Below are 25,844 nucleotides of genomic sequence, written 5' to 3'. Positions count from 1 at the left end.
TTTCGATATCTACAGTTACGCAACCAACCGTCTCTACATAAAAATCGCCATTTTTGATAACCTTTAGATATCATGATTACCATAAATGTAGTAGTATAATACACAGATAAAAACATGATTATATCAGACAAAAACATATTAGGTAATGCGGATATAATCGCAGATAAGATTGTTTTGTGGGGGTACCGCAGGGGTCGGTTCTCGGGCCTCAGTTGTTGACCAACATGGGAAAAGTGCTGAAGGTTTCGGCGATCACTGTTGGTGTTATAGCGGTGTTGGGGTGGATTGCAGGTATACAGTCATTAATGTGAAGCCGTATAAGGAAGAACCCGCTTGCTACTGTCACTTTGAATACAATTTTCCGCGCAATTTATATGATTTTTCTCTGGTTTTCTAACATTTTGGTCACGGTTATTATAACACTTTTTGAGACGCGTTTTTGGCGTGGTCTCTTCAGGATCTTCTAAGCGAGCACAAAATGTTATATCACTATTTCCGCAAGAATCTTCATCTTTGTCTTGGCAAGTTTTAATTTGTGGGCGGTTAGAGGATACAAATATGTAGTTAAAAGCTAAGTCACTTTTCCGATTTTCAAGACTTCAAGTAAAATCCTTGCAAATTCGTTATTCATTTGTTTGGCCTCTAATCATAAATTAGAACTTGACATTGACATTCAGGCTTTAAGACGAAATCGTATTCCCAAATTAAATACATTTGAGTTAAGTTTCAGCCCTCGGTCCATCAATCAACTTTTTGTCTGAGCCCAGATTTCGCAAGTTTTCATTGTTACACTTAAGATTTCTCTTGAAAGTAACGATTTCAATTCAAACTTCTAATCAAGTTTCGATTGGTTTTCATGTTTTTCGTAAAGTATAGTTATCGAATATTGAGTGCTCCTGTACATTTATTAGAGACAATAATTATTTGAATATCAAGGTTATTGAACTTGTTGCTATTTTAATTAACGTAAAAAATTTTGGAGTTAAGGGCCGATAGCACAAAATTCCGGATATTTTACTTATTGCCTTACGTAATTTATAAATTGTTGGCATAGTAAATATACTTTAATAAAACCAACCTCCCTTATTAAAGATTTTTATCTACCGTTAGGTCAATGTTGTCTTTTATTTGTGAATTTCTAGAAAATTCGGTATTAAATGCTTCTTCTTATGGCACCATAACGCAACGCAATATGGCTATTAGGGCTATTTTCACTTTTGACGCTGCAGCTCGAAACAGCGGTCTGGTGCTCATCTTGAATCAGCACCTGAGGTTTTTGAGCCACGAGGTATGTCTTCTTCCACATTTTCGTTTTCCCTGGATTTTCCCCCGTATTATCAGCTGGAGGAGGTGGTATTTGTCATTTCGTAATACATGACCAAAGTACTGCAGTTTCCTAATCTCCATATCCTAATTTCCTAATCTAATGCTTAATAATCTTGACCTATACTTCTTTTTGCAGTTGGCATCACCTTGGGTGTCTTGTCTTCCCAAGGTCCCGAGCCTCCAGAGCTGAAGCCCCTGGACTGGTGGGAGCACTGCGTGCTGTATCAGATCTACCCGAGGTCCTTTAAAGACAGCGATGGAGATGGCATTGGTGACTTACAGGGTACTTTTTTTTTCAATATTGATTTTTTTATAAATCTTAATTACAGAACCACATTTTAAAAAGGAGACATTGGTCTCTGCGGGAGTTACCACCGAATGGGCCTCTCAAAAGACCAGCGCCGGCCGCTATGCTGGCATTATGCTGTTGAATTCATATCATGATGCACACTGTTGGATTTTATTTATTTAACTTTGTTGTATGTAGGTATATGAATGTTAAGAGATATTTATTCTTATTCTTAAATTTATATGGTACAAAAAGTGTTTGAGCCATACACAAAAATTAGATTCACATGTCTCTTTTGGACATAACCAAAGTTAAGAGCTGTGATTGAACTTTCACACTGTGTCTCAGTCGCACTTAAATGATCCGCGGAAGATGCACTATGATTCATGTCAAAATCGTATCACAGAGTGAAACATATTAGCAAATTGTAAAATCTAAATACAGAAAATAAATGAGAATATCGTTATTTTGAAGGTATCATCAGTGAACTTGAACACTTCCCCGATGCTGGTATCGACGCAATCTGGATGTCGCCGATATTTGAATCACCAATGATTGACTTTGGTTACGACATCAGCAACTTCTACGAAATCCATCACGAGTACGGGACCATGGAGGACTTTAGAGAGCTATTGCAGAAGGCACATAGTTTGGGTAAGTATTCAAGTCTACTGTTTGTGAATTTTAAGCCCCATTAGGGCCGTTCAAGAACTTGCATCATCATTATATCAGCCAGAGGACATTCACCGCTGGATATAGGCCGCCCCCAAAGAGTGCCACAATGACCGGTCTTGCGCCATCCGCATCCAGCGGACTCCCGCGACCCTTACCAGGTCGTCAGGCCACCTTGTGGGAGATCTATATACCCACGCTGCGCCTTCCGCATTTATGCGTGTATGCAATATTCGATATATTTCTAACTACAGAGTACCTACAATGAATTCAGTCGATCGACTAAATACCGCAATGTAACGAATTGAACCGTCTTAATTGGGGCTGTATTGGAGAGAAATAAGATATAAAACCTGCAACTTACTTCTACAAACCATGCACTCTAAAAAAAATTTGGTTGGCCCTATCAATATCTTGATGGCCGTAATCAAGCATCTTGATTCCATACGAGCCTAACAAGAACTTAAACACATCAAACAAGGTAATTCTGATTGCTATTACTATAGTTAGGTAACTGAACCAATTAAGATCTTGTTCAATATTTACACGAAAAATAATTATGCTAACTAATTGATCCTAGTAAGATCAACTAAGGGCTTGATAATGAAAACAAACAAGTTAGTTTAACTAAGATGTAAATCAATGTTAACATGAAGAATTACTGTATTAACTATTTGACCCAAATAAGTTCAACTCATCATCATCATCATCATTGGCCACAGCATCTTTGCAGATGATAGTTGCAGCGACTAAAGAAAGTATTTTGAGGAGGTAGTCTACAGTCTACATCGACTGCGATGACTGTATAGACCAATGGCCGATCGGCATTTCTTGCCGCATCGATCACAGACGTGTCTTGACTCCTGGGGTGGTCCAGCAGCTCTGCGATTTCGTTTCTGCCTGAGTTGATCCAGCCAGAGCTCGTCATGCTTTGTCATGCCTTCCCGCAGTTTACGACGCCACTCCGGTCTCATCTCCGCGCGTTCCTCCCAACAGTCAGCTGGAATGCCGAAGCCATTCATGTCGCGTTTACAGGAGTCCTTGAAACGCAGTACGGGTCGACCAACCGGTCTCTTAGCTTCGGCAATCTGTCCGAGCATGACTTCACGTGGCAATCTGTCAGGGTCCATTCTATGAACGTGTCCCAGCCAACGGAGTCGTCTCTGTTTCAGCATGGCCGTTATGCTGTTGCATTTGGTCTTTGAAAGAACAGCTTCATTAGTTACCCGATCCTTCCAGGTTACTCCTAATATGGTTCGGAGACAACGCATGTGAAATGCGTTTAGACGACGTTCCTGCTTGGAGTAGGTGGTCCACGTTTCTGAAGCGTACAGCAGGATACTAAGAACGCAGGCTTGATAAACGTGAACCTTGGTGGACATGGTAAGTCTGTTGTTAGTCCAAACTCGTTTTGAGAGTTTGCCGAAAGTTGTTGCAGCTCTTCCAATGCGAGTATCTATCTCCTTGTTGTTGCAGAGATTTGATGTCGTGGTGGATCCAAGGTAACAGAAATGATCGACAGACTGAAGCGTTACTTGATCGAGGGTAATTGCTGGTGATACATCGGCGCCCTGAACCATTATAACAGTTTTCTTTGTGTTCACGCTCATTGAAAAAGATCGGCATGCATGACTAAACCTGTTAATCAGCTCTTGCAGTTCTTCCTCTGAGTTGGCGACAAGTGCAGCATCATCAGCATACAGCAGTTCCCGGGCTAACACATCATACCGCTTCGTAGTTGATTTTAGGAGGTTAATGTTGAATAGCTTCCCATCCTTTCTCGTATGCAAATGCACTCCGACATCGCATTGATCAAAAGCTGCTCTGAGGAGAGCCGAGAAGAAAATTCCAAAGAGCGTTGGCGCCAAAACGCAACCTTGCCTTACACCGCGCCTCATGTCAAAAGCCGCCGATGAATCACCATCAAACATCACAGTACCTTTCATGTTTTCGTGAAACGCACGTATCAGAGACAGTAGAGTTGGGGGACACCCGAGCCGGACTAGAACATCGTAGAGTCCCTGTCTGCTGACCGTATCAAACGCCTTGTTAAGGTCTACAAATGCCATATATAAGGGAGTACGGTGTTCACGACATTTTTCTTGAAGCTGACGGAGGGTGAATATCATGTCGGATGTGGATCTGCCAGCTCTGAATCCGCACTGGGACTCCGGGTAGATTCTAGCTGCAAGAACTTCGAGCTTCTTCAGAACTACCTTGGCGAATGCTTTGCCAGCGATGCTCAATAGTGAAATCCCTCTATAGTTGTTACAGTCACCTCTGTCGCCTTTTCCCTTATATAGCGTAACAATGTCAGCATCACGCATGTCTTGAGGTATCGTACCCTCCTCCCAACACTTCAATAGGATCTTGTATAGAGGTAACGACACACATTTCAGTTTGATAACTTCAGCTGGTAGGTTGTCGCGCCCAGCACTTTTACCCAGTTTCAAACCGTTCAGTGCGGCTTGAAACTCGGCAGGAGTTGGAGGAGCGTCTAACTCCAGCAGAGTGGAAAAAGTTGGTAGAGCCGCCAATCCCTCTGCGTCGATATTAATTTCTTCAGAGTACAGGCTAGAATAGTGCGCCGCCCACCTTTGAAGCTGCTGATGTTTTTCAGTAATTGGATCCCCATTGAGGTCTTTTATGCACGCGCGTTTTCTGCTAATTGGACCAATGGCAGTTTTGATACCTTGGTACATTCCCCGATAGTCCCCGACAGACTGGCAGCGTTGGATCGACTCGCATAGATTAGACCAGTATCGGTTGACGCAAGTCCGTGTTAAGCGTTGCATATCCCTCTTAGCGGTCAAAAAGTTACTTTTGGCCCGTGTATCGTGAGGTCTACTTAAGAGCTGCACGTGAGCGCTGCGTTTCGCCTCAATGTAAGGACGTAGCTCATCTTCATACTCTGCAAACCAGTCATTATGGGATCTACTCTGCTTCCCAAACGTCCGTAAAGCTGTCTCTGCAAGAGTCTCCTTGGTAAGGTGCCACATATCTTCACTGGTTTGGATGTTAGATAGAATACTAGGATTAAGTTTATCTTCAATTTCTGATCTGAACTGTTCATATAACACTTCATCATGAATGGCTCGGGTGTTAATTTTTACTTTCCTTGCGCTCTTGGCCGAATGAATTTTCTTAGGAGTTAAACGCGCCTTGGCCATGACCAACGAGTGGTCGGTATCGCAGATTGCGCTGTGATACGTACGAGAGTTAAGGATGTCGCGTAGATCTCGTCTTCTAGTTATGATAAAGTCTAGTTGGTGCCAGTGGCCTGAACGCGGGTGTTTCCACGATACCTTGTGGGATGGTTTATTACGAAAATAGGTATTTGTTACGCATAGAGAGAGAGATGAACAGAGTTCTAGCAAACGTTGACCATTCTCGTTGATATTTCCAATGCCATGAGAGCCCATGCAGTCTGGCCAGTTACTCCAGGTGTTTCCTATCCTTGCGTTGAAGTCACCAAGAATTAGCAATTTGTCTGATGCAGAAACTTTTATCAAGCACTGGCGAAGGTCGTCGTAGAATCTGTCCTTGACTTCGGGTAACGCGTTTAGGGTGGGAGCATAGGCTGAGATGAGCGTGATGGGACCGGAAGATGTTGTTAGTCTGAGAGTCATTATCCGTTCGGAAACGCCTATAGGTGGTTCGCTGCAGTTTAATAAACTGTTACGGATTGCGAAACCAACTCCATGTTCGCGTCGAACTCCATTTTCTTTCCCTTTCCAAAAGAAGGTATAATGTTCCTCGCGTAGGCTGCCCTCATCCGAGAGACGAGTTTCCTGCAAGGCGGCAACATCTATATGCAGACGAAGGAGTTCTCTATCAATTATGGCTGTTTTTCTTACAGTTGGATCAGTGTCAACGGGTGATTCAGATCCAGGTAGCATAGTTCGTACATTCCAGGAGGCAAAACGTGTTATGGTGTTGTTTGATTTGACATTTTTATATCTTCTTTTATGACATTTCTTAGGTGCTATTGATGCTCATCTTGTTTCAAACACGTTGTGCTTGCTGCTCCACACACCTATAGAAGCGCAAGATGAGGGACGGACTAGTACCTTATTGGCCGGGGGCTGCCCGGCTTAAGGCGGGCGATAACTAGTCAATTAGTCGCGATGGACTATCCCACCGTCGGAAATCACCCCTAGCGCCTGCGCACACGTCCATTAGCGCGAGACTTATAACTGGTAGACTGTGACTCCCCGTGTTGTTTTCTGCACCTTTTCAGGCACAGGCAGAGTGACCTCTCCACAAGCACTGCATCGCCTGGGACGCAACTGTGAAACTATAAACTTGCCCAGCATTTATAGCTTCCTCTCGACCTCATCAACTTGACCTACAGGAGTGACTATTCACTACGTGTAGAGTGGAATTGGTTGCAGGAGTTGCCGACTCGTTCAGGTTAAACCTTACTGTCGCCTACGGTACTCCGAATCCGTCGCCTCATCCGCCAAACATACGCCGTACCGAAGCCTGCCTTCTCCGCCGCAGTTGCCGTTAAGGTCTTCACCCGTAACCCTGGGCAAGGGCTCCGCGTTATACCCCGCAGAACTGGGTCTCTTCCCGAACTTCGCCACTCCATCATCCCGGTCTACTGAGATGTGGAGTGCCCACCCCCGCGACGTGGACGCGCCGGGAAGAAATTACTCCAGTGGAGAACAGGGAAGGTGACCCTGTCCTCCCGGGAGCCGGGTTGATGCCCTCGTATGGTTCCGAGAGCAAGGGCAAGGGCAAGGGCAAGGGAAGTTCAACTAAGAACATGATTACACCGACTTATGGCGTATTAGCCTGAACTAAGATATTGGTCAATTTGAATCTTAATTGTTTAATCATTTCAACTAAGATGTAAATCAATGTTAACATGAAGAATTACTGTATTAACTATTTGACCTAAATAAGTTCAACTAAGAACATGATTACATCGACTTATGCATCTTATTAGCCTGAACTAAGATATTGTTCAATTTGAATTTTAATTGTTTAATCATTTCAACTATGAAGCTTGTTTAGTACAATACCATTCTTGTTCAATTGTACTATGACTTACTTTGTCGCATTTACTAAAACATTTCTTTCAGATCTCTAGTTTTTATACGCGCCGTGCTGAATAATGCTGGTGGTCACTACTTATTCGTTTAAATTTTATAAATTTAACATAATAAATAAAATATAACAACAAAGAAAGGGATAAAACATAACTAAACTAAATCAAGCCCGTAAAGTTTTATAAAAAGGGGGTAAATTAATAAAACAAAAAAATGTTATAATAAGATGTTATTTATTCATTTAATCATTTTGAAAGTAAACGTTTTGCATTTAAATTCACACGCACGGATCCGTGTCTAAGCATACGAGGGGTTAACACTCGTTGGTCCAATCACGTTCACACTTGTTGGTCTATCCAAGCACACTACACTCACAGTGTCACTACGCGAGCTTGATTCGGATGTCACTGGTTGTTTTTTAGTCAAACAAATCACAAGATTCCACACATTTGACAGTTTAAAAACCCATTTTCACGATTAAAATTGTTGTATTTGTGAATTAAGGCTTCTCTTACCAATCTTGGTATATAGTGGCGTGCTGTCGAAATGACCTTGGGACTATGCAGCTCGATCCAGTGACTTATACCCGACTCAAGGTGACACTGAGCAATAGCTGACTTGCGAGCGTCGTTGTTCTTGACCGCAGCGATGTGGTCTTTAATTCTGCAGGCAATAGTGCGTTTGGTATGCCCACTGTACGAACTACCACAACTGCAATCAACTTTGTACACGCCAGGTTTTTCCAGAGGAATAAGTAATTGAATGAGCTTAACGCAACTGCGTGCTACAGAGACTGACTGCTCGGTTGCACGCGCCACGAGAGGGGCGCAGGCGGGGCGGAGAGCGGGTGTACAGGCGATCCCCCTACTTATCTCTTGATTGATCGGATTAACCGATTATTTAATTTAATTATTAAGAAAATCGATTTAACAAATAATTCTTAGTAGAATGGAATATTAGTTTCGTAATCTATACAATAACTTGATCATAATGGGATTGAGTGTTTTATCTTCGTTGTTCTAAATATTATATGTTTAGTTGATTCAACTAGCAAATCTTATGTAAATCAACAAAGACAAAATAATCAAATAAACTATTAAAATGTTCATAACTATTAACATATTTATCTGTTTTAATTAAATTGTTAAGGATTGAATTAATCTACGTTACATAATTATGCCAACAAGTTAATAATAGATGCAAAGTATACAATTGTTAGGATTAATAACATACCTACTTTATTAGTTCAATCACAGATACACTTATTGTTTTAAGTAATCAGCTTTCTTTGATTTATATAAGATCGTTATTGTTGTAATTAACTTAACGTCAACTAAGAGAAAACTGCTCTTAGTTGGTCTTCATTTTTTAGAGTGTGAATTTGGGACCATTGAGGAGTTTAAGAGCGCTGTTGGAGCCTTTGGATAAGTAGTTGGAAATAAATAACTTCGGCTTCGGATAAGTAACTAAATGTTATAATGCGAAAGTGACTTCTTTACAAAAAAAATACAATATGAGAAGTAATATATTTCCGCTTTTGTAATGACTGATAATGCCAAAATAAAGATTTAATATTATGTAACATATTGCAAAAATATCCGGAAAATTGTTATCCAACACAACGTTAATTTGTTATTAATGATTTTTGTGATAAAACTCCAATGCAGATAATTATTTGTTTGCCCAGTCTGGGTTATCCTGAAGATAAGATAATTTGATTGATATCTTACTTTTCGGGGGGATTTCAACAATGATTTGAAGATATGGTAAAAGATTACCTAATAAATCAGCACTAATTACATGGATTGTTCTACATAATTTTTGATAAAGTACGATTAAAGATATTAATAATAAAACTTCCGTGATACACTGATATATTAAATATGTATATTAAACCGCGTCACTTACGTTTATTTAATTACACAAACGGGTCTACCGCGATATAATAATTAAATATGTATTTTTGTGTAATTAAATATGTGTACAAAATGCGAGAGTTTAGTGTTATATGTCACTTACGTTTATAAAGCCGTTGAATGCTCGTAATGTCTCGCTCTATAACGAGGAGCATTTTCACAGCATGCGTTGGTGGTTCGACGAAGACTGCGGTTTCGATACATTTAATATTAAACATTATTTACATTAAATTAAATCATTAAACTACATTTTTACATAATACAAAACAATAACATAAAAATATATTTAAAAATATAACGCCAGAGACGTGAAAAGTGTTGTTTAAAAAGATAGTTCATGTAAAATAGTGCCTACAATCATTTATAGACTATCGGATTCCTCAAATAGGACGATATTTACAGAGCACCGAGGTGCACTCGCTTAAATAAATGATCAGGCGCCATTGTATTTCCGAAACGGAGTAAAATCCTTAGCAATTACATGGCGCATACGCCATTTTAAAAGTAAAGTATCAGTTAGTTCACGCACTCAGATTGTATTTCCAAAACGTAGGGAAGTCCTTAGCAATTGTACGGTGCATACGCCATTTTGAAAGTAGATTATCGATAGCTCGCTTCGTTTTTCGACTACGGCCTGATTCGAAATTTAATATACTTACGTCAAATATTCGTCTAGATGCGATGTGGATCGGATATGTCAGTGTCAATAGTGACATTAGCTACGTTTTTGTTTGAAGAAACGTCACATTTGACAATATAAATATAAATGTTGTATAAAAACTTATAAACTAAAATTATACTAAATTAATAAAAATCAAACCTAAACTACAATAATAAATCGCCCCTCGGCAAGGTGCCGTAGACGCTGGCAGCATTACCTCGCTGAATTGCAATGTTTATGCGCTGTGCGAGGAAGCTGCCAGCCCTACGGTCCCCAGATACATCCCCCAGCCAATTTGCTAACGAGCCAAAAAAATTCAGAGCACCGGGACCCCACGAGCCGAGTGTTTCTACACCTACACCACACTTTGACGCTGACATATTCGATCCATATCGTAACTAGACCAAATTTGACGTATCTTAAAGTTCGAATCAGGGCGAAGTCGAATCGTATAGCTTTTATTCCAATATTATTTATTCACTTTATACGATAAAATATTTAACTTGCAATGGAATTAAACTAGCAATGCACGCACGAGAACTTTCCAAAGTTGCGAAACTTTCCACATGAGAAATTCTCGGTAACTTCTGAGAATGTTCTCGAGAACGAGAATTTATTTATTTATCGTAGTTTATACCTTGAATATTCACGATAGTTTAGGTGTAGTCCTTACCCCCAGAAAATTCCGACTTTTGGTCGTCCGCTTCCGGTCAGAAAAATGTATGACGGCCCGGCCAAACGGTCAGACTTAGGTGGGGGGTGCTCGACCAAATGTCATAGAGGGACCCTGGTAGTTTTTGATGCCGCCATTTTGTTTCAATATGGCCGACTTTTTTTTTAATCTTTTTTAATTTTGTCTTAGCACGCTGAAATTTTGGTCACGGAATCTCGGGGTCCCCTAGATACTTATGAAAAAATTTTTTATGGAAAAATGCTACAATTGCGGGAAAACTGGCCACTTTTATTTTGTATGGCAACTTTTAAACGGTGCGTGATAGGTGGGGGGTGCTCGACCAAATGTCATAGAGGGTCCCGAGACAAAACAATCTGCATAAAAAAAAAACAAAATGGCCGACTTTAAAAAAAAAAATTTCAATTTGGTCCGAGCGCGCTGAGATTTGGCATGGCGGGAGATAGAGGCCTCTAGATTCTAATGAAACAAAAAAAAAATTTTGGAAAATATTGTCGAAAGCCGAAATGTTCTCTGATATAAAGTGAGAATTTAAGCAACTTATTGGTAAATTTATCACATCAACAAAATAGCTAACTGTAATAGACAATAATATATGCATAATAACATTTAGTTTTAAGTTATGCCTATTTAAACTTTATTTCAAGTATATTCTCTTGTTTAAACAATAATTTCCATGTTGCAGGAATGTTCTGAGAACATTCTCGAGAACGTTTCCGCTTTTTGGGAATGTTCTGCAATTTGTACATTGCTAAATTAAACTGATTTAAATGGTTATGAAAATATTTACGTAATGAATTTTATTGTTGTTATTTTATTTTATGGATAAAAAGGCAGTTTTTTTAAATAGGTGTTTTTATTTCTTTACACATACAGATCTATCAGAAAGCTATCGCATTACGTACCTACCAAATACCAATTGTTTTGTAGTCAAAATACACATATAATCATACCTACCTACTTCACGGAGGGGTAGGGAGAGCGATAGGGGGGTAAGTAGCAAAAAATAATATGTGAAATCAAATATGTATAACATATAGGCAAAAGAATGTTAGGGATGAATGTTAATGGACGGAGAGCGGATGGTAGATCCAAAAAACGATGGATGGATTATCTGAAAGAGGATATGAGAAAGAAAGGAGTGAGGTGACGAAAGATACAGGAGAAAGAAAGAGAAAACATCTTGTGCCAACCCCACATATCGTATGATAAGGGCAGGAAAAAGAAGAAGAAAAACCGGCCCCTAATTTCCTTTTTCATAATGTAGGTACAATAACAGAATTTTAAATTGATCCAATTTCAAAATATCCTAAAGTAGGTTAAAGTAACCGATTAATTATGTAACGGGGTTATAAATAGCCACCCTAAAATGAGGGGAGTAATGTTATACATAATATATAAGTAGAGGGCGGAGTACCGGTGGCAAATTTCACACAAAAGGTATGGAGTCGTTTTTATAATTATTATTTTAGGCTTGAATAATAAAATTATTCATTTACCTAATGTACAGTCAGCGTCAGAGAAACGTGACCCCCCTGATTTTAAAACTATAGCTCACACGGCAACGTCGAAACATTAGTTCAACATCGCCACAGCTGTATCAAGCATCATATTATTTCAAAAAGTCATTTTTCCCTTTTGTCTCCAACCGTTGTTGGGAATCGATCCTCGGACCTCGCGGCTGTTATTAAGACTACATCATGTTCTTACATTAGTCCGTCACTTATACCATTGAGCCACCGAACACATATTATTACTTGCGAAAATATGAATCACTATCGTCAAATCGTAGAGGTGGAAGTTACTCGTATGTCGATGCGTCCTTGTCTTAGTCATAGATACTTAATATAGTCTTGTCTTTGTTTATTATTATTTCTCTACCCTCATATCCGAATCCGAAAGTGAGTAATAACATATTTAACTAAATATGTGTTTAGGTTGAATTTAGTATGATTATCCCGTTTCGCATTTTTTAAATTACAATTGAGTTTTAGGGTAACTTTGTAATAATTCGCATCCGCCGCAAATCATTACCGTCATCGTTACGTCTATTCTAGGTGTGCCGAAGTAGTAACGTTGTTACATATTATTCTCGACTTGTCCGAAAACTTGTGTCAACTGAGTTTTAAAATGGTTCGATTAAACTCTTTTATGAGATCGAAAATTGTAGTGCTTCGGGAACAAAACCAGAGTATTAAAAAAATTGCACGAGAAATGAAAATAGCGGTGAGTTATTTAGAGTTTACTCCATTTCATTGGCCATATTTTGTTAATAGACCTATTAAGTTTAAATTGTGTTTTTTTATTTGCAGAGGAACACGGTTCGCAAATTGGCTAAGGCGGTATGAAAGAACGGGTGACTTTAAAGAAGATCGGCAAGGCCCTCGTCCTTCTGCCTACACAGAGGAATCTCAGCGGCACCGTAGTATTGTGCAAATTCATACCGACGCTCCATTTACTACAACTCGCTCAACAGCTGAGACATTTGGGGTCATCTCTTAGCAGCGTCAGAAGACATTTGCACGCTGCCCAGATACACCATTATAAACCAGCAAAAAAAATAAGTTTGTTTAATAAGCATCGCGACGATCGTCTTAGTTTTGCCAAAAAATATTAGGATTTCGATTGGGAGAAGCATTTAACGTGTCTTTACATTTAAAACACTTTTGAAAAATAAGTTATAGTTAGTAAATATGTTACAGTTATGTAGCAAGGATATATTAGGTATTACATTACTTTGGTTTCATAAATAATAGTTACTTTTTGTTAGAAGCGTTATTCCATAACAAGACTTGTCAAGATTGTTAACCCTTTTTCTAATGCTAAAAACAAGGTATACGAGTAGGTAAGTGTTGTGTTTCCTAAAATTGTGGTAACGTGACAGGAGATGAATATTGTTATCGCTGGCCGATAACATGCTGTTTCTCTCTGAAACGTAGTTAATGGCTCGCAAGGTTAGAATATCTTCGCGTTTTATACATACCCATTATTAATCAAACCCAATATTTATATATAGTTATCTGTTATGCAACTGCATAATAGATATTAGTAACTACTAATCACGCGCGATTCGACATTCAAAATATATCCTGTCTGGACTTTCATGACTCAGTCATTCTGATGGTGTAAGGCAAAGACAATATACAGCCACCAGCCTATATTCAATAGACAGTATCCTAGGGATTTCCCCTCCGGTTCCCTCCTATTACTTGCTATTACTTATTAAGACAGCTATAATCGCAGCCTATGTAACATACCACAATTTTAATTAACTCACACTATAATATTGTTGTTTACAATGCAGCTGTTATGCAAAGATAAAATACCAATAAAATACAGTGTTTTTAAGATTGTTTTTATTTTATTTTTTCCTTTTTCTACTATAATATTTGATATTACCCGTATTTAGTTTCCAATAGTTCTGAACTTAACAAAACAAAGAAAAAACCAAAAAGATTCTAACACTTTGGATCGGTCTCGAACCCGGTTTCTTAGGATCTTAAGTCCGCTTATGAAACCACACAGCTACGCAAACATTACGTGTGATGACGAAATTATTGTACAGTTTCTATACTGATACTAGGGGGGTCACGTCTCTCTGACGCTGACTGTACTTAGTATGGTACCTACTCGTAAATTGGAAGTAAGTACTTAACACTATGCACTAAAATTCCGATAGAAGAAAGTTTTCTGGTAATAGATATAGTTAGGACTATTTTAAACCTCCAAGGAAGTGAAACCGTGCGAAATAAACTCGAATTGGTTCTAGATAGAAACCCAGATACTGAGGAATTAAGGAATATGATTACAATGGAAAATTATAAACAAGTCCTTAAACATGCAACCATGACATCGGTAGATGTAGAGCGATCGTTTTCCACTCATAAATGGATCTTCAATCAATTAAGAAACCGATTCACTCCGAAAAACCAGGAACATGTGGCCATAGTCCAGTCATTTTATAACATGGATACTCACTTAAGTGTAGATTGTGAGGAGGACCTCGAACACATAATTCCAGTCCTCAATTGTAATTGAATGGTCTTGAAAATAATATATCGTTTGGCAGGTATAACTTCTTAGTCTAGTATTTAGTACCTAATGATAATGTTTTGATAAGAAAACATATTATTATGTATTATAGATATTAACAACATATTACATTATATTTGTATGCTCGTAAGATAATTTCTATAAGTTCCTAAAAATTATTATGCAAAATTAATCATTTATTCGTTATTTATTTAATCATAAGAATAGGCGACTCCATACATTTAGTGTGAAATTTGCCACCGGTACTCCGCCCTCTATATATAAGCAGCTAATATGTATGTACTTACTTAGCTAAGGTACGTATAATATTGTGTAGAACTAATATTGACAGAATTATTAACTATAGAAAGTTGGGCGATTGGCCTTTCTTGTTTGAGCACATTAGTTCGGTTCATATTAACTTGGAAATCAATAAGTATGGTAATAATATATTCGTGTATTTATAACTTGGGCAGTGTGTTTTGGCATTGTTGTATTTAAATAAGTTATTATACGTTTTAGACTTGACTACTATAGTTCGTTTTTTTTTTAGCATTAGAAAGAACTCCACAGAAGCAAGCGTGCAGTTTTTATCAGGCTCTTTAATTGTTAATAATTATTGAATTATCTAATGTAGCATGGTCAATACATACAATTTACTTCAAATTATTACCGCTAAAAGTGCCGGATTTGGAAACACAAGCTTACTTCTGCGAAGTTCTTTCTAATGCTAAAAACGGACTATAAAGAGTTAGGTATTTTGTTTGCAATAATAGGCTAAATATATGTTATTACGAAACTATACAAGTTGGTACAGAGCAACATCTATTTCACATTGTTTAAAAATATTTTAATTTTTGAATGTTAGAAAAAAATTTAGCTGATAACAAACTTTCAATACTTGTTATTAGGCTAACTGTTGCGTTTAAATCAACTGAGGAGTTCAAAAGGGCTTATTCTTGTATGTTATCCGTAGAGAATTAAGCCCTTTTGAAAAGACTCTCCTCAACTATTATGTTTTTTCGTTTTATTTCTGTTTGTATCTGTGTTTTATTCGTTAGCTTTAAATGATCCCACTGAAAGGAACATGCGGGCCGTAGGATTATCTATGCTCATGTGCTGAGTGAAATTCATTAACGTCACTTGTTTTTATTTAATTTTCTGTCTATTTCCTTTGTTTTCCTCTTACTTTTTTTCTATAGCAACAAATGTTCATTGTCCCCAGGCATCAAAGTCCTGCTAGACTTCGTACCAAACCATGCCAGCACCTACTCGGATTACTTCAGCGAGTCGGAAGCTGGTAACCCTGAGTTCGCTGACTACTTCGTCTGGGCTGACGGATACCCTGATCCTGATAACGACAGCAATATCCTGCCTCCTTCCAACTGGGTATGTTTTGTCTAAGTAATTGAACTAAAAAACTTCCATTTTACCGCTCCAAAACGGATGCCAGAAGCCTTAAACTTAAACATATAGGCTTAGAGTTAAAGAAAACTAAGTAAATTGAAGTTTATTAAGAAGTATATTTTTATATGTTACAAATTAAACCTATCCACTAGTTTAACCCCATGTTATGCATGACATGCATGTTCCGATCGGACACTAGTTGTAACTTGTTCTTACAAGACATTGTAATAACCCCAGGTCAGTCAATTCGGTGGCTCAGCCTGGGAGTGGAGCAGCACCCGCCAGCAGTTCTACCTGCACCAGTTCGCGGTGGAACAGGCGGATTTCAACTTCCGACACCAGCCCGTCAAGGATGAGATGATCAACATCATGCGGTTCTGGCTTGATGAGGGTGCTGATGGCTTTAGGTTGGTATATGTTAGTGAGTAATCTACAGAACCGAAAGTTGATCTACTTGGGAGTCGAGCACCATCATTCGGAAGTTATACCTCCAACAATTCCAGATCCAGTGTCTGTTCCATCAGAGATTCGTATCATCCCTTAAATGCACTGAATAATTGACGGAATCATACCGAAAAATGAACTTGCTCAATTATTTGTTGTTCTCATTTCTCTTACACAATGCCACTAAATATACTAGCAGATTCCTAATCTAAAGATCTAAAGACCTCGTTCATTATCCGACTAACATCTAAAAAGCTGTTGGTTGGATAATGAACGAGGTTCTTTGGCTGATATATTTTTTTTTTTTACTTTCCAGAGTGGACGCCCTTCCCTACATGATCGAGGCAGATCCAGCGGACCACGGCGGCAGATATCCCGACGATCCCCTCAGCGGGCTAATACAGTTTGAGTCCCACCAGCTCGGGTACACCATCCCTCTCTACACCAAGGATCTGATAGAGCTGTACGATGTCGTGTACGAGTGGAGAGAGTTCACGGATCAGTATCAGGCTGAGCATGGAGGTGATACTCGGTAAGTACATAATAATCATTGTATCATTTAAGGCAAGAAGTTTTGTAATCATATTTACCTCTCTCAAATATATATCTGACCAAACTCAAAACATCTCATGATGGTTGTATGTAAGCAGTTAAAATGGATATAAATGAACTGGCATGTTCTAACAGACTTAGGGCCAGTTGCACCAACTACAATTAGCGGACTGATTAACATCACTCAACAGTGAACTATGAAACGTTCGATACAATAAAAATTACGAACGCTTCAACGGTGACAGACGGTTTGGTGCAACCGACACTTTATGCTTGTTAAATTTTCATAAAAAATAATAATTACTTCTCGCCATACAAGTTGTATGGTTTAAGGGTTTAAGGGACTACTTTCATTATCCATCTACCAGCATTATTGTTGGCAATAATACTCTTAGAGTTGATTTTGTCAATAACATAAGGATCGTATATTTCTCCAGGGTCCTCTTCTCCGAAGGCTACGCGAACATCAGTATGACGATGCTGTACTACGGCAACGAGGCCGGCGAGACCGGAGCGCACTTCCCCTTCAACTTCGACTTCATCACCGACGTGTCCTCCGAGTCCAGTGCGAGGGACTTCGTGTACGTCATCCTGAAGTGGCTGTCGTATATGCCGTTTGGAGCGGTGCCAAATTGGGTGGTAAGTACCACAGGGCGGACACGCCATACATTAAAAATCATTTGCGTCTATATGTGTGCACTGCACGTCTGTACATACACGTATGTGTGGGTAAGTCGCTTTACTGAGAGGACGCCAGAAGTCTGCCAGATTCATGTCGCAGCCAGTCGCGGGGTGAGGTAATGCGAGTCGGGGCGGGGCGGTGCGCGGCCGTTCTGTATGATAATACTACATATTACTTATATGGAAACCGATGCATGGAGGAAGGGATGGTGGGAAGTAACTTACTTAACTTGGAACTAAATACAGTTTTCTGTTCGAATCTTGGATATATTTCTTCAGACGTTAAACAATTTATTTATTCACAGTTGGTTGGTTTGAAAGCGCTGGTGGTAAATAATTACCCAGAGTATATAATAGACAATACACCCCGCATTGCCTACAATTGCTAAATATGGCCGCTTGAAAAAACATCTTTCGTTACAAGATAGGCGATTGTTATCGTAAATAAGATAAACACAGTTCTAAGGTAAAGAATCCCTATTTTTTCAATCTAACTGTGTTTTCTCGATAGGCAATATTGAGGAAAATTACGGTGGGTACCTAAACAAGCAGCAAAAATCTTCCTTTAACACGAAAGTGGAGGACTCGCGCGAAATCGCCTTTTCATACAATCGTAGTCCTCATTTTCCTCTCTGGATATTTACATAATTGAAAATATTTTAACACAATTTGTTCAAATATTTAAATATTCAACCACAACTCTGCCCCTATGGTTCTTTTTTAATTTTTTATTAGAGTTAGGAGAATTTACACATTTCTATGAAATCTGTTTTTTACTTCAAATTTTTACAATAATCAAAAAATCTAAAAAAAAGTCAAACGTAGGGACATAGCGATGGTTAATAAACATCAAATTATAAAAAATATTGTAAAAATATTAAATAAAAATATTGTAAATATTACATGATGTCAATATCTAGAGAACACAAAGGGGGCTACGTTTGTATGGAGAATCATTTTAAAGTCTTTGTTAAAACATAAACTACAAAAATAATTATCTTTCAGTTTGGCAACCACGACAACAATCGCATGCCAACTCGCTTCAACGAGTCCATGGTCGACGGTCTGAATGCGCTCAACATGCTGCTACCAGGAGTAGCAGTCACCTATCAGGGGGAGGAGATCGGCATGAGGGACGGATACGTGTCCTGGGAGGACACGGTGGATGTGGAGGCGTGTAATAGGGGTGATGAGGACACTTATCATCTTTATTCTAGGTAACTGAATGGGTCTCTTTTGTTTCCCAAAAAGTTTTAAGTCATACTGTATTGTTAGCCCGCATTTTCGTTAGTCATAATTTATATGGTTCAGAGACGCGTCACTTTTCAGGATTGCCATAAAATAAACTTTGCACATCTACAAGATAACCTTACGAAAGTCCTAAAAAGTTAACGGTTTCAGTTTTATGACTAATGATAATATGACAAACAATACATTATGACTTGAAACTTTATGGGAACCAAAGGGACCCCTAACTGAACACTTTGATATGACCAATAAATTCCTTGATCAGGAGATCCTAACTAAGGATCAGATACTCACAAAGACTCTCAAAAGTAGAATATGCACAGCAATTAAGACCTCCAAACCGTCAGTAGAAAAATTAAAAGTAAGAAAGACTAGACTATTAAAGCTGTCTGGTTCAGACCGGGGGTATTTAGATTCTGTCATTTTCCATCTAAGTCTAGATCTTCATAATCATTTCAGGGACCCAGCTCGGACGCCATATCATTGGGACAACACCACCAGCGCTGGGTTCTCCATTAGCGAGGATACCTGGCTTCCAGTAGCTGATGACTACATGGAGATTAACCTGGCCAAGCAGAAGGAGGATGATAGAAGCCACTATAAGGTACTTATACGGTGATTGTCAAGGCTCGGGAAAACGTCCGCCATTTTGAGAATATAGCCATAATGCATGACCCATTTAAGAGTCGAAAATGTTCGTTCACAGTCTACAGACGTCGTTGGGGTATAATTTAATTGTTGACATTGGTATAAGGAAGTCTCTGTTGTACGAACAATAATAAATGAAGGGCGGTATTCCGAGCCTTGGTGATTATATGTATAAGGTAAGGTGGGGTAAGACGAACATGGTTTATTTTGCTCGGGGCAAGACAAACGGTATGAGGATTCCATACAAGTGTATTTGTCTTGTCCCGGTGTCTTACCCCACCTTACCTTAGTAGAAAGCAGTTGAGTTTTGGGACTAAAGCTAGTTTAGCGAAAGTAGGTAACTCTGTCTATCTGTTACATCTTCGCGCTTAAATCGCTTAAAGACTTAGATGAAATTTGGTATGGAGATAGTTTGAGGTCCGCGAAAGGGTCTATGATAGTTTTTTACTAACCACCATAGCATTACGCAGATAAAGTCGCGAGCAGAAGCTGGTAATTTTATAATTAATCCTATTTCCTGAAAATCTAATTTCCTAAGTCCTCAAAAGTTCAATATCAAGCCGCAAATGTTTCTCATAATCTTAAAGCTTCTAATGAAAAACATATTAAGTACCCGAGTAATAGATGCTTAATCTTGATTGGAGGTTCATTTAAATAGGGGAAGTCGCACAAGTTCCATTTGTATAATAGGATCGCGAATGCTTGAAGGGCCTTACAACGAAGTTTAAGACGCCCAATCCAACGGATCCCAAAAAAGGTTGGAAAGGGTTCAATTTCTCACTAGTTACTTAAAAGTACGAAATCGAACAGGGTCTTTGAATTAGAAGGGAAGGGAAAGGCTGTTGCAAGACAGAACGAGGTATAGTGCATTTTTATTTGTGATAATAAAATTGCACTTACTTCTTGAAAACAGCAACCCAAACATTAAGAACACAAATAATTATTATTTATTACTGAATTATCACCTATATTCTTATTATGAACCTGTAGATTGCGTAAATAAAGGGAATCGAGTAATAATAGTAAACATTTTATGAAGCAGTAACAACTTTGCGCATGAAATTTGATGAAAATATCGTCACCTTTTATGGAACCTCCAATAATGCTTTAATTATATTTATACTGAAAAGAACCGCTTTGATTCAGTTTCTTTAAAGATTTAGTTATCTTACCATGTGCAATTTTATTATGTTGGTCTGTTAAAACATTTTATTTCATCTGTTTATTTAGTCATTCAGATAGGTATTTAGGTACTTATTACAGGTTACAGGAATTTTTTTCCAGTAGTCTACAAAAATTACAAGGGTAGAAAGTTTTTGGTTAACCCCTGTGCTAATATTGATATTCGAGCAAGCGAAAAATTCCAAAAATTAAATGTGGAGTCTTGAACGTTGCGAGGGATTCAAGGCAAGAGAGTAAAACAAACTTTGCTACCGAGTGAAACACATTTTTTTTCACCACGTAAACATAATTAAATACTTATCATTCAAAACTATTACTTAAAAACAATTTTACAAGTCAGCAAGCAACAAATAAAACATTGCATTAAAATACATAGCCGCTGTTGTGGCTAAAATGTAACAATCTCATCAGTTTTTGAAAATTAAAGAGAGCCATTACAAGCTGGTGTGGTGAAAAACTACTTTACCTAAGAAATGACGTATACTAAGCTTTGATTTGGCCCACAGCCTTAATCAAAGTTTCGAATGTGAAATTGATTTCAGGCTTGGGCCAATTCTCACAAAGTAAATACCTACAAGTATAACGTGAACATTAATTAGGTATGTGAGGAGATTACACTTTCGTTAATGATTTGGCTTAGTTTATAATAGAGATAGGTGAAAGCTTTTGTAACTAAGTCAATCTATAAATATTCTTATGAAACTACTTCAAAGCATTATATTGCGTATAACGAATTTAAAATACATCCCCACGTTTCAAACACTACGTTTATAGTCAACGAAAGACTGCGAAAAAATCTATTTATAAAAAAATTACAACTACCCTCTTCTAATATAAATTCCACTGTGATCGTTATAATCTCGCAATATATTCATCTGTAAATAGAAAGGAAAACAAATATTATATTTAAAATGTTTTTTTACCACACCAGCTCGGAAAAGCTTACTTTGCACTTCAAAAACTGATAGCAAAGTTGCATTTTATTCACATGTAAGGCAAAGTAATCAAATGCAAATTTTGAGTTGTTTTCTAGAGTTTGCTGGTAGAATTGACTTTTAAATGATGATTTTGGATGATAAATATTTAATAACATTAATTTGGATTTCATTTGGGTTGATTTTGTTTGATATTTTACATTAATATGGATTTGCTTCGGGTTGGTGTAGTAAAAATTTTTGTGTTTTACTCGGGGCAAATTTTGTTTAACCCTCGTGCTTTGAAACCCTCGCAACGCTCAAGATTCCTTTTTTTGAAACCACTCGCTACGCTCGGGGTTCAATTTTGGAATCTTTCGCTTGCTCGGGTATCAATATCAGCACGAGCGGTTAAACAACAACTTTGCCCCCTTGTAAAACAAATAACTATTGTCAGTTTCATAAAAACTGTGCTAATGTTGAACTTTTTCTCAGGTGTACCAAAAGCTGACAGCCTTGCGCAAGCACACAACACTCTCCCACGGAGAATACGACATCAGGGCGTTCTCTGACAGTTCCTTCTACTTAGTCAGGAGCCTACGTACCTATGACACCCTGGTACTGCTTTTCAACGTGGCACAGACAGCTGATACAGTGGACCTGTCCAGGGTACCGCATTTGACGCTGCCGGCGACAGTATATGTGGCCAGTATTCACTCTACGAGAGATTCTGGGTAAGAACTTCAACTGTTTATGAATTCCTGGTACCTACTTTTGCTTCCGTAATTAATTTAATAGACTTTATGAAGGTAGTAAGTAAAATTGGCCAAACCTAACTACATCAAGAAGCCTTACCGTTAAAAAGCAATCTTTTTTACGCAACCTTTGGGCTGTATAATTACAGGTCCATATTATTACAGCTAAAGATACTAAAATATAATCAAACATCAGTGACCATATTTCAGTTTCATCCAAGAAATGCTTTTAAACACCCCAGTGAAAGCACCTTAAATTAAATCCAAGATAACTGAAAATGTAAACTGCCGTAACCGAATTAAGCGGACATAATAGCCCGATTTTTAACAGAAGCGCTCTTATCTGAAATGTCCGAGATTAAGGGAACGCCTTTGATTTTGTTAACACAGGATAATAATTAAAGGAGCCGCCATCTTGGATGGGGCGGATAATTGGGTGAAGTAAAAATTGTTTTACCTTTGGACGTTTTGGTGATTAAGTTTGAGAGTACCACATTTGCAATAGGTAGTTTACTAACTATAATCAGCTGATTTTCGAACGTCAGAACGATTTGTCATTATCCGAACGCAAAGGACGTTTGCCACGCGAGGAATTCATTCATGTATTTATATAGTACGCACCTTTGTTACCACAGAAATAAAGATGTGTACCAATAATATGTATTAGGTCACTTTGTCAGTCACTGCTTATTTCATGCTGACTGTGTGTAGATCTGAAATCAATAGGATTTATATACGCTAAGCCCTTTATATTTGTTAACGCTTTGTCCATTTTAATGAATACCCGTGATACAATGGCGTGTTTCGCCTTTTGTTCTGTTACCAATTCAGATCTTGCCCGTCACGATGGGTATTAAAAACATCGATCACAGTCATTGCGATATTATTACTATAGAGAAGCCATACCAAACAATGAAATAGTCAACAAAATTCATGGCGCTCGTTTAGTTCGCGAGACTCTCGCTCCGCTTCTGAGGGCCTACCGCGAACCACGTTCATGTTGCGTCCCTGGCACACTTACGAACAAATTTGCAAGTGTGACAGAGAGGCAACATGTGGAACGTGATTCGCGGTAAGCCCTCTGGAGCATTCCACGGGCTGTCCAGTACAAACGCATTTCCTGTGTTGCGACTTTTTTTGGGCATTTAAATCAGACGATTATTTTTCTGTGCATATTTTTGACCACTTGTCATAGAAAAGGAAAATCAGAAAATTCGCGTTTGTACGGGACAAACGGTAGACAATCATGGAATGCTCCTTCTAATGGTTTGTTGTCAAAACAACGTCAACTCATGGCGCAAAACACTGGTTCTCTGTGCCGGTCCCATACGTTAGTGTTAGTAATTAGTTCAATGAGTGTCCTATACCTTATTTTTGATCATGGTCATTTCAGTTTACCGGTTTATCTTTATCGTGTCGGTAATGACACGACTTAATGTCGTATCAAAACAAGATGTATATATAATTTTTTTTAGAATCAGCTCCCTACAAAAATTGGGTTGTAGATTCGGTTATGTAATTTCAATTTCTTCGATATAAAAACAGAATATAGAAAAACAGGTTCTAAAAACCATGTAGAATAAATAACATTGCCATCAATTTTAGTTTCGTTTATTTTTAATTTTAAAAGACGCTAATGAATTACTGTATTATTTGTTTCAGAGACACAATAGACAGCGAAGAACTGACTCTTCAACCAGGAGAAGCATTGGTTTTACAAGCGGCTCCTATATAATTTAGTCTTAGAATATCGTTTCTCATTTGTTTTAATTGATTTGTATTTATTAATGATTCAATCAAATTATTGAGATTTTGTTGTTATGTAAATAATAAATTGTAAATAATTATTAAGTTATTTTTAACCATTGATCTAAATCCTACAAATGCATGGTACATATTATATTATTGCACAATAGACATATATACAATCATACAATAGGCGAACTTAATGCTATAAGGTATTCTCTATCTTCGGGCAAAGCAGATACCTAACTTGTAATCGTTATTCTGTCTACTTAGATAAAGTATCGCTTTATAAAACATATCTTACTCACGTTTTTATAAAACGTGACATGTGTAGGTAGATAACTTATTTACGGTGATAAACGATAAAAATGTGACTACCAAATTAATAATATATCTTTTTCATACAAACAAAATTATCCGGATCTTAAACAGATTAAAAGAAAAATAGCCACGTCAAATTTAATATTTAACATAACGATTTTATCACCGAGTTTTATAGAGTAGTCTTATAAGCCTTAACTTTGGATATATTATGTTCAAAATATGAGACTTGTACCTAAAATTATTGAGTACGATTCATTTGCAATAACTATATGAACTCCTATAAATAGGTTCTTGCACACACGGGCATATTCTGATTTTATAAAACAAGCCTTGAATTACATCTATAACTGATCCAGATCTAATTCGTGGCTTGTATTAAAATCAGAATACGCGTAACACATGCAGAATCATGCCACAACTTTTCAAAAGTTCAAACTGGAAAAGCATGTCACTCAACCGTACACGGGCGGTAACCGGCAACTTTTCCGGAACCCTATAATGGACGCTACACGGGTCAATTCCGCGATAATTGTGACACATGAAGTTTAAAACTGGGTAAGTGTGCCGACCCTACATTGCGAGGATGCTATACAGTATGTAACTGAAAAGCAATTACTCAAACCCGAAAAAAATTGACTCTTCCATATTTAGGAAATTAAAATGTGAAACATCCTATATTTTTTCCGCGTTTTCGGGGCTGGTCCCATAGTAAAAGTTGCTCAGTATGACCTAAACATTTATAACAGGTTTAAGAGTAATTGCTTTTCGTTCAGTTACATACTGTATACCTAACGTAAGTTATACAGGTTGCTTCCTGTAACAGGAGCAATAAATTAAACTAGAGGCTGTACTCCTCAAACTGACCAACATTTGTTCAGCAACTTTTAAAAATTATGATTCCTTTAGACTTCCTATTTTTCATACAAAATAAATATTGCCTTCAATGTACGCTGACATCACATGTGTTTGACGTCGCTTGTCACGCTGTAAACTTGACAAAATTTGCAATACATTGCGTCTTAGAATAAACTTTAAAGTGTAATAAAAATCAAACCATGAGTTATTTTCAAAAGTTGATGAACAAATGTTGGTCAGTTTGAGGCGTACAGCCTACAGTTTATTTTATTGCTCCTGTTACAGAAAACACACTGTATAGGTAACTCTAAGGTTATATAACTTGGGTGCTGTTAACAACTTGCTTAAGGTTACTAAGTCTAGCATTTTACTCAATTTTATTGTTCGGGCGCGCTCGGCTAGCGAATAGCTTGGAGTAAATTTTGATGTTGCTCCAATATTTTG

General features: G+C 37.9%; 2 protein-coding genes across 2 annotated transcripts in view; one reads left to right on the top strand and one right to left on the bottom strand.

Moving 5' to 3' along the window:
- The window catches only part of LOC134663453 (uncharacterized), a 116,405-nt gene that overhangs the window by 68,616 nt on the left and 21,945 nt on the right, over positions 1-25,844 (bottom strand). The gene's annotated exons all lie outside the window — the stretch shown is intronic.
- LOC134663439 (maltase A1-like) lies at positions 158-24,210 on the top strand. Its single transcript, XM_063519804.1, has 11 exons — positions 158-291; positions 1,463-1,609; positions 2,090-2,269; positions 15,870-16,033; positions 16,289-16,458; positions 16,812-17,027; positions 17,485-17,686; positions 18,734-18,945; positions 19,436-19,580; positions 22,216-22,454; positions 24,138-24,210. Exons 1-11 carry the CDS (start codon positions 225-227, stop codon positions 24,208-24,210), a joined length of 1,815 nt encoding a protein of 604 aa, XP_063375874.1. The 5' UTR covers positions 158-224.

Source organism: Cydia fagiglandana, chromosome 4 (assembly GCF_963556715.1).
Source record: "Cydia fagiglandana chromosome 4, ilCydFagi1.1, whole genome shotgun sequence".
Lineage (NCBI taxonomy): Eukaryota > Metazoa > Arthropoda > Insecta > Lepidoptera > Tortricidae > Cydia > Cydia fagiglandana.
The sequence above is the reverse complement of the archived record's forward strand: the minus strand, read 5'-3'. Positions and strand labels throughout refer to the sequence as shown.

Coding starts and splice junctions, on each gene's coding strand:
- LOC134663439 (XM_063519804.1), top strand. CDS start 225: ATGGGAAAAGTGCTGAAGGTTTCGGCGATCACTGTTGGTGTTATAGCG. Junction 16,034..16,288: donor TCCTGCCTCCTTCCAACTGG/GTATGTTTTGTC, acceptor TAATAACCCCAG/GTCAGTCAATTCGGTGGCTC. Junction 16,459..16,811: donor GAGGGTGCTGATGGCTTTAG/GTTGGTATATGT, acceptor TTTACTTTCCAG/AGTGGACGCCCTTCCCTACA.